A 9,890-nucleotide genomic window follows, 5' to 3' on the forward strand; every position below is an offset into this window, starting at 1 on the left:
AAAAATTGGGAAATAAGATAGGTAAAGTAAAGGACTGCAAATTGCAATGTCAAATTTGTTTATAGGGACACAAGGACTTGTGAAAACAACATAATTACTGAAATAGAACTTTCTTCTTTATAATTACATAGCAATCAAGCATCTAATCTTAAGAAACAAATAAACCATCTTTTGTCTTTGGTTTAATTAGTTTTCTTGGGAGATGTATATATGTACCCTAAATCTAAAACCATCTGATTAGGCAAAATGTGGCGCCATAGTACTCCAAGCTAAGTAATCAAATCTGACTAGGGAAGATAAAAAGAGATGGGGAAACACTAATCAATCACCATTTACCTTACGTGTTAGGGATTAACTAGAATAAATTACAATTAATTTTCCTGCTTCACTAATACTCTTTTGTGATGAATGATGATGCTATAAATTTACTTTCAAGTTAAATGAGTAAAAACTGCACTTGAAATGTATAGGAAATCACTTCAGGAAATGACAAACCTCCACAGGCCACACAAAATACATGGAAGCCACACCCATTAAGGACAGACAGTAATTATGAGAAACAAAGACAAAAGAACAAATGGGTTTTTTTGCATATATATGTTTACATTACATATATATAAGTAGGTTTACGCTAAGGCATACATAACTCACTTATGTACCACTCAATGTAAGGTGGTCTCAACCAATCATTTCACTCAATTTTGTCAAAAAGTGACAACCATTTTGTCTTCATTGGTTGAGACCACCTAGTTAAGATGGTCCATATCGTACCTTAAAACTATGCAAAATCTTTTGTGTGTGTGTGCGGACTATATATTATCTCTTTTTTTCTACACAAACAAATATTGCTCTATCCTTTGTTTTCTAGGATTCTAAGTTGGTAAATATCGCCATGAAAGAAACACTAAGATACTTGGCAGGAATTGCAGGTCCAAGTGGTTACGGCTCAAAATCGACCGCCGAGCAAGTCACCGTGAATTGTTGCGCGTCACTCCCGGCACAACTGACGGCAATAGTCACCGGTAATTAGTCCTAAATTAACCATATTCTCTCTGACCACAATATTAACATGTTCTTGGCATAATAACAACACATAACATTATGAGTTTTTCGTATGATCTGTTTTTTTTTTTTTTTCACTGGAAAGAAGATCTGGGATTATATATGCATTAAAATTTTCTTGTCCCGTACATGTCTCCTGGTTTGAAGTTGAACAGACCAAGTTTTTCTTTTTTTTTCTTTTTTTTTTCTGGACAATATTCTGATAATTATTACTGCTGGCTCTCAAAAAGTTTCCTTCATTTTCGAATGTTGTTTATATATCAGATTACTAATAGGACTAATAACATAGAATTCATAACATACGGTGTTTACTTAAGAGTCTCTCTCTCTCTCTCTCTCTCTCTCTAAACACGATAGTGGTTCTTACCCTCATGATATATCTCACAACCTTTTTATTTTCTTCTCTTTTCTCTCAATTTACTTCATATTAAACCAAATTCAGAAGATGGGTTTGTGTGGTTTTAACATCTTTAGATTCCCTGGATGAAACATGCCTGTTCATGAGAGGATATTCCTGCAAAACACTCATGTTTCTATTCTTTTTTCCCCACCAGTTTCTTGTATTACTTTTTTAATTCAATTAATTCATTTAAATATTCTAAGGCTTTCCTAATTGGACAAAAGAATGTATAGCTATATATTTTGCTCTTCTTTATGCGCTGCAATGGCCATCGGTTTGTATTGTATTATTATTTTTTGGTGGTTCTTTTTGGCTGTAGTAAGATATGGTTTTGTCTCTTTTATGTGATATTCTTTTATTGGGTTCAGAGTATATCTTACTGCAATCTCTGGATATCCTCGTGAGAGAAAAGAAAAAAAAGAAGGAAAAAAAAAAAAAACCTCACCTTGGAATAATACAACAAATGTATATATATACACACACACACTCATATGCCCAAACAGTACTTTAACATATATGAGCTAGTAATTAGTGAACTATATATAAATTTATAATACATGGGTTTTCTATATATCTGAAATTTTTTTTAAAAGAAAATAGTATTGATAAATTATTAATTTTGTTTAAAATATGTATGTTGGGATAAAGGAGGCACATCAGGGATTGGAGCTGAGACAGTTAGGGTGTTAGCAAAGAGGGGAGTGAGAGTAGTGATTCCTGCAAGGGACTTGATAAGGGCAGCTCAAGTGAAGGAGGGAATTCAAAGGGAGACTCCAAATGCTGAGGTCATTGTCTTGGAGATTGATCTTAGCTCATTAATCTCTGTTAGGAGATTCTGCTCGGAGTTCCTTGCTCTCGGACTACCCCTCAACATTCTCATGTGAGTTTTTTTTTTTTTTTTTTTTTTTGAAAAAAAATATAGAAATCTCCTATTTGAGTCCTACAGTAGGACATCTCATTAGTAGTATTTATTTTAAACCGTTAAATTTAATTAAAATTATATCAAAACAAATAAGTATGCAGAACAAGTATTTTCTTATACAGATATAATGGCTAAAATCATAGATTTACCGGTAATTTATTTTATCAAGTTAAACCGTAGAAATCTCTCCTTGTGGGTTTGGTTTTTTTTTTTTTTTCTTTTTTTTTAATGTGTGAGAAGGATTGGATTCTGATGGCTGAAAAACAACACATTTGATTTTGCAGAAATAATGCTGGCATGTTCTCACAGACGTTGGAGTACTCTGAAGACAAAATTGAGATGACATTTGCCACAAATTACTTGGGTAAACATATATTCACATTTCACATATTTTTATTATTTTTTGTTTTTATAGTTCTGTTACTAGCTTTATTCACATAACACGACATAACTTCCTCAAAGACACAAATACTACTAATTTCAAAGATATAAGACACTAGAAATGATAGAAGCATCTAAATGCTCTTTATAGTATACATATGTAAAAGTGAGGAAAAAAAAAAAAAAAAAAAAAAAAAAAAAAAATTAAATTTTAAAAAAAAAGAAAAGTACTACTAAATAGTATGTCCGTACTGTTCATGTGGTCCATAACAAACTGCCCCTTCAATTAAAAAATTGTAAAGAGTCAAATAAGAATGATTGCTATAAGATATTTGCAATTTTTCGTTATCATATAACTTTAAGACTAAAAATTAAAATCAATTGCTAAGTCGGATTTTCTTTAGCTTTCACAATGCTGCTCACATGTGACTCCACCTGAAATCTCAAACGCGGATTTAGAAATGATGACCAGAGTTGGTAAAAAGGCAAATAAACTATACAAGAAAATCACTTTTAAAGAATTGGTATTTGAATATATTGCTTTTTTTAAAAAAAATAAAAATAAAAAAAATAAATAAATATAAAAGTGATACAAGTGAATAACTAGACGATACCGAAACTATAACACGCGTTTTAAATTCAGATTCATTATTGGGCTAAAAATGCAAAATTAGATCTAACGAGCCCACTAGGACTCGAAAAGTGGTCTTGGGTTATCAATTGTCTCCCACCAGACCATATAGCTTTTTGGTGGGGTCAGATGAGACAGGGATAAGCATCCTTAGCCTCTAGAACCTAAGCCTGGGCCTTAGTGCTCTTGACCATTCACATTCAGACCTCAGTGGGCCATTGGGCCTCACTCAAAACTAGGATTCTGCGGTCCAGCTATTATCTTGTCAGTTCAGTTTTTGTTGTTTTCTCCCCTGGTACCAAACAGAAGAATTTGATCTAAATTTTCTGAAAAAAAAAGTCAACTTCCATTTTTCTGGCAGGACATTACCTTTTAACGGAAATGCTGTTGGAAAAGATGGTGGAAACGGCAGCTAAAACAGGTATCCAAGGAAGAATAATCAATGTCTCATCCATGATACATAGCTGGGTGAAAAGAGAATCCTTCTGCTTCAGTGAATTGCTCAATCCAAAAAAGTAAAATACTACTCATTCTCTCATCAACCAAACATTGAGTAAATTGCGTTGTTGAACTTCAAACCATTCGATTTTTTTTTTTTTTTTTTTTTTTTTTTTTTTTTTATATAATGGACCACGAACTTTTAATGTTGACAAAAAATGAACAGTTGATGCAACGGTGCAATTTACTCGCCAAACATTTGTCAATATCATTAGTGTCTAGGAAAAATAAAAATTAATGTTATTAACTTGTTACAGTTATAATGGAACTCACGCATATGCGCAGTCGAAGTTGGCTAGCATATTGCATGTCAAGGAAATGGCAAGACAACTTAAGGTAACACCAACAACAGCAATAATAATATCATTTTCATTTGTTTTCTCTTATCTGCTATGTATGCATATCAATGGCATTATGTTTTCGTTGAAAAACTAACAAGTTAGATTTTTTGTGATCTGTATAGGCAAGAAATGCAAGAGTAACCATCAATGCAGTACACCCAGGAATCGTGAAGACTGGAATAATCAGAGCTCACAAGAGCTTTATCACAGGCACGTATCATTTCCAAGTTCTAGCAAAAGATAATTGGAAGTGTAGCATTCATATTAATCTAACTTGTAAGAGACTCTCTGGGCAGATTCTGTGTTTTTCGTCGCTTCGAAGTTGTTAAAGTCAGTATCTCAGGTATGTCTCACACAAAGTTCTGATATCCCAAACATTCATATAATTATCACGGCTTACCGGAGGCCGTCGGATTTGTTGTGCAGGGCGCATCAACCACATGCTACGTTGCTTTGAGCCAGCAAATGGAAGGTGTAAGTGGGAAATACTTTGCAGACTGCAACGAGAGTGACTGTTCAGCTCTAGCAAATGATGAAGCAGAAGCACAAAAGTTGCGGAAGCAGACTCGTGCACTTTTACACAGACGACTATGCTATCCAGCAGCATAGTAGTAGACCTGCAGACTTTCAGAACCATCGTGTATATAAGCTCATTCATGTAATATGTCGAATGGCATTGCAGAAGCCTTTTTAAAAGATCAAAGTACATGCCAATAAAGGGACACAAAATTTTCCCCCTACTCATCATCCCAAGGTTGTATTACTTCACTTTATGCTAATATAATAAAGTATACAACTTTTTTCTTTTCCTATCAAGACCTTCTTAGGTCTACTATTCTGTGTTCATTGAAAAAAAAAAGGTTTTTGGTTTTTTTCTAATCTACTTGTCGCCAAAAAAAAGGAGACACGAAAACATGTCCTTTGCCTTGCTCCTCCCACATTCTGAGCTTGTAAGTCAGAGAACGAATGATCACTTGCAGAATAGAGCAAGTGTCTGAAGTGCCAAATTCGAACACTAGCTCAATGATCAAATAACATGCCAAAAATTAGGTTTAAGGGAAAAGACGAAAGTGGTTAATTCTCCCAAAAAAAATGATGCACATTTCAAAGCAAAATGGTATCTAGTAGGTCAACCAAAAATAATTCAAATACTCAAATTTAAATAGTGACCGAGAGATATGGACCTTTTTGCTAGAGATATATGGAGACCTTGCAAGCTGCTTGAACATAGCTAATGAAAATAATAATAGCAGAAAACATATTTATATAGGTAACGCCAGATAATTGTTGTATTCCAGTCGATCTTTAAAGCCAACTAATGTAACAGATTAAAGAAGAAAAAACATATGGATTCCTGCGAAAGAAATACAAGCATTTTTGTAACATATAATTAAAAAAAGAACTTTGGGATTGTCACCCATACATTCCATTAGCTGTTACTTTATTACAATACACAAATAGAGAAGTGAAAGCACACCAAGCAACATGGGGATGCTGATACGTCATTAAAGTTGCAAAGGTATCAGATTTAGTTATGAATCCCGCATTGTATGTCAGCTATTATGCACCTGAGTCATGAATTATGACTAGCCGAGAAGATTGTGAATACACATGCGCATGTCCAGTGGCAGAGCAGCCTCTACATTTTCTGACCTGCCAAAATTTGCGATCACGTTCATCAGGATCTATCAGAAGAAACAATATATAATGACGCCAAAGAAGCATACAGTCTGCCATTATCACTGAGAGACCTTAATTGGGCAGCTTATTAAAAAGAAACAAGGGAGAAAAAAAAAATAGAACCAACTTTATAATCCTTTTATTTTCTCTTATTCCGGCGACATTAAAGTTGCTAATGCCAAAACTCTGGACATGAAAATTACAAACTACATTTTTGCCACTAGATATCCCTAAAGGGAGACAATTCAAACAACTAAACTTGCAGAACATACACATAGTACCATCGGCTATTGCTGTCATATGTTCTCTATAGTATTACGTTCTTAAAAAATATGACTCTTCAAAATATAAGAAAATTAATAGTAAAATGCGTTTTACTTCATCTGTAAGATGCTATTCCCAATACAATAACTTCTATAAAAAAATAGAAACAATATCTAAAGCAGTCAAATGATACCAAATAAATGAGGAGACCGACGAACGATTTCGGAAGATCAGATTGAATCGATTGCCCCCTTTCCCCTATTCTGTTTCTTGGAACTTCTAAGCCCTTCTCTCCTTTGAACATGGTGCTCACTTTTCTTAGCCAAAGACTCACTTTTCTTAGCCAAAGACTCACTTTTCTTAGCCAAAGACTCACTTCTGTCAATTGAAATGGACAAAGCTGGCGCAGAGGTAGAAACCATAGCAGATTCCTGAAAAGGACTTGTTGGCTCCGGTAAAAGTCCTGGTGAATCATAAAAAAGAAAACAGATTTACAATCACGAAAAAGGGCTTGCTTCTAGATGGAAATAAAGCCAGACAATGCAATTTGCCAATTTATTTGAAAATGTCAGAATGCATGAAGAAGATGGGAGTTAAATGTACATCCACAAGGATCAGGTACAACCTATATTTCTGCATGGATTACTAGAAATAACCAGCGTACCAAACTAGCATCAAAATAGCTCACTTACTCCTGAGGTTGTCACCTTTTAAACGTTCAGGATATTAAGAAGAGCATATGAGGTAACGTTTATACCTTGAGCAGCAGCTTCTTGAAACTTCTGCCTCATTATTCTGACAAACTTGAATAAACCATTCATTCTATTCAACTCGAGGATCAACTCCTTGACGTCATCCAAGTGTGGATCACAATCTAACACTGAAATTGCAAAAATGGCAAAGAGGAACAAAAGGTCAAGATGCCAGAATGTTAGTTCATATTCCACATTATTACATGTCTAACAAACAACACCACATCACTTACAGGTGTAAGTATCGTCTGCATGGCGGATTGTGAATGAAAATTCCTCATTTGGATTTTTCATACTAATATTCTTAAAAATGAACCTTACACCTAACAAATTAAAAGCATTCATATGTTAAGTCACATTTTTCAACCAAAAAAGGAAAAAAAAAAAAAAAAAACTTGCTGAACAAAAAAAAAAAACACCTCAAATCTTAATTACCATGCCCGCCTTCAACATGGAAACCGAGAACTCTATTATACCACGAGATAGCTTCTTGTATTTCACCTTTTTCGTTTTGGCAATTTGTTTCTTCAGACACTGCAAAATGCTTTCATATCAATTATCAGCTAACAAAAAATGACTAATGTAGTCAGATAACAGCACAATACAACACACAACAATGAAAAAAAAAAGGTGAAAGGAAATACCTGATAATTGCTTCGAAATAATTGCAGCATACGCATCCCTCTTAGCCCTCTGATCATGGACTTTCATTTTAAGTTCTTCAACCCTAGCTTTACTAGCAGTAAGAGAGTCTATCAAGGCAATTCGTTTGGCCTCTTTACGGTTCTTCACTAAACAACAACAATGAAAAAAATGGCAATGCACATACGAATCAGATAAATAAACAAAAAGAAAACAAAAAAATAGACATCTCACAGATTTGCGCACAATTTGCCACAAAAATTCAAACCCTAATTTCGAATTTCGAATTTGGAGTTCCAAGTAACAGAGTCGCATACCTGATAGCGCTTTTACCAAATCATCTTCCGCCTCCCTCAGCCTAGCTTTAACCTCCACAAGTTTACCTGCAAAAACTCAACGAAAACGAAATTAAACCCAAAAAAATGGAGAATCCAAAACGTACATTACCAAATCGGCTATTTCGAAAACCCTAACAGTATCTCCATTTGAAGACATTCAATTTTGATCCTAATTTTGCAGAAAATCACTATAAAACACTCGCAGAACGCTTAGAGTTGTGAAAATTGACCTTGAGATTGGACGGTTTCTTGCGCTCTGGAGCGAATCGAAGAAAAGGATTCTCGAAATGACGTCGTCAAGGCGTCGATAAACAGCCGCTCAGGGACAATCGCTCCGTCGCAGGCCATTCGGAGCGACTCCAGATTCGTCTTCACAGATTCCACTGCTCTGCTATCCATTTCTAGAGAGAGAAAGACAGCGTTGTAGAGAGAGAGATTTCTTTTTGGTTTCCTATTTTGAATGCGATTTGCTTATTAGCTAAGCCCGCCATTTTTTCTTCTTTTGCATTTTTTTTTTCTTTTTTGTGAGAAAATGGGGTAGATAATGGTGGATGATCGGATTATTTTTATAAATGCCTACCTTATTTTAAAGTGTTTTTTTTTTATTTTTCAAAACCATTTAAAACATCTTTTGATATATAAAAAATAGATTAAATTACTCTCTTAATCTAATTTCGTCTATAAAGTTAACAGATAACTTATGTGACACTCTTTTTCAAAACATTAAAGAACTAAGCTAACAAAGGAGATTCATTTTCATTTAGCAAAAAGAAAAACGAGATTAATTATTAAAAACTACCAAATAAATTTAGATCAAACTTATTATTGAGAAATATCTGCGTTCATCACACTCAAACCATACAATCAAATATTCTCAATAAAATAAAATAAAATAAAAGCCAAACAATTAGATGAGAAAAATCTAAATCTACGATAAGAACTACACAATCCATCGAAATACCCAAAGTACAGTTTAAATGCACAGATCTAAGAAGAAGAAGGGAAGGTGATAATGAAGAAAATCGTTAATAATAATTATCTTTTAGTTTAAAATTTAAAATTGTAATTATCTAGAGTTAGGATTTGATTAAGTCAAAGTTATCCAGTTAGTTTCCTTTCTAAGTTTTGAATAGTTAGTTTTTCTAATATTATGATTGCTTATGTAAAACTCTAATTATATTCTCTTACTTCACCCCCACATACTCCGGAACACAATGGGTATTCAGAACGTCGTTATCGTCACATCGTTGAAACCGGTTTGTCTCTTCTCTCCCATGCCTCCATGCCTATGTCATATTGGTCTTATGCCTTTGCCACTGTAATATATCTTATTAATCGTATGCCAACTCCTACACTCTAACTTTCCTCTCCCTATGTCAAACTCTTTCAGTCCTCACCTAACTATTGAAAAGTTCGTGTCTTTAAGTGTTCATGTTATCCATGGTTACGTTCGTATTTTTCTCATAAACTTGATCCTCGCTCTACCCCTTGTGTATTTCTTGGTTACTCTCTCACCCAAAGCGCTTACGTATGTCTAGAACATTCTTCTTCTAAAATCTATATGTCCCGTCATGTTAAGTTTGTTGAATACATCTTCCATTTTTCTTCTCTCCACTCTTATCTTCCCCGTCTCTTGTCCAACACTCTCTCTCACTGGTGTTCATATGCATATCTATCTCGGCCGTCTACCACACCATCTCCAAGTCCGTCTACACATTCTGCCCTTGCTACGAAATCACTAACCTACGCAGATCCTGGCACAACCATGCCGCTTACCCTCATCACTCCCAGCCCAATCCAATTGATGCCCACACCCTCTACACTCCCAGATCAAGCCCAAAATCCACCTAATTCTGCGTCGAACCCACTGCCAACCCCAATGTCAAACCCAGGTCTAGTGCCCCCTAACCCACTTACCCACCTAACTCACAATCACCGCCCAACCCACCAATCCTGCAAACCCCGCCCACTACAAACAA

The 9,890-nt window shown here is 34.8% G+C and overlaps 2 protein-coding genes across 2 annotated transcripts; one reads left to right on the top strand and one right to left on the bottom strand.

The window, feature by feature from the left end:
• The first annotated feature begins 861 nt into the window (after nt 1-861).
• Nucleotides 862-5,038, top strand: LOC21397700 (short-chain dehydrogenase TIC 32, chloroplastic). Its single transcript, XM_010104208.2, has 8 exons — nt 862-1,022; nt 2,111-2,342; nt 2,669-2,748; nt 3,758-3,911; nt 4,152-4,230; nt 4,358-4,445; nt 4,532-4,578; nt 4,662-5,038. The coding sequence occupies exons 1-8, from the start codon at nt 893-895 to the stop codon at nt 4,842-4,844; spliced, it is 993 nt and encodes a 330-aa protein (XP_010102510.1). The 5' UTR covers nt 862-892; the 3' UTR covers nt 4,845-5,038.
• Nucleotides 5,039-5,515: 477 nt separating this feature from the next.
• Nucleotides 5,516-8,411, bottom strand: LOC21397701 (kinetochore protein spc25). Its single transcript, XM_010104209.2, has 8 exons — nt 8,142-8,411; nt 7,891-7,956; nt 7,576-7,722; nt 7,367-7,465; nt 7,165-7,254; nt 6,937-7,059; nt 6,373-6,642; nt 5,516-5,888 (listed from the first exon to the last, which is right to left on the bottom strand). The coding sequence occupies exons 1-7, from the start codon at nt 8,308-8,310 to the stop codon at nt 6,410-6,412; spliced, it is 927 nt and encodes a 308-aa protein (XP_010102511.1). The 5' UTR covers nt 8,311-8,411; the 3' UTR covers nt 5,516-5,888; nt 6,373-6,409.
• Between the last annotated feature and the right edge of the window lie 1,479 nt (nt 8,412-9,890).

Source organism: Morus notabilis, unplaced genomic scaffold, assembly GCF_000414095.1.
Source record: "Morus notabilis unplaced genomic scaffold, ASM41409v2 Scaffold125, whole genome shotgun sequence".
NCBI classification, from domain to species: domain Eukaryota; kingdom Viridiplantae; phylum Streptophyta; class Magnoliopsida; order Rosales; family Moraceae; genus Morus; species Morus notabilis.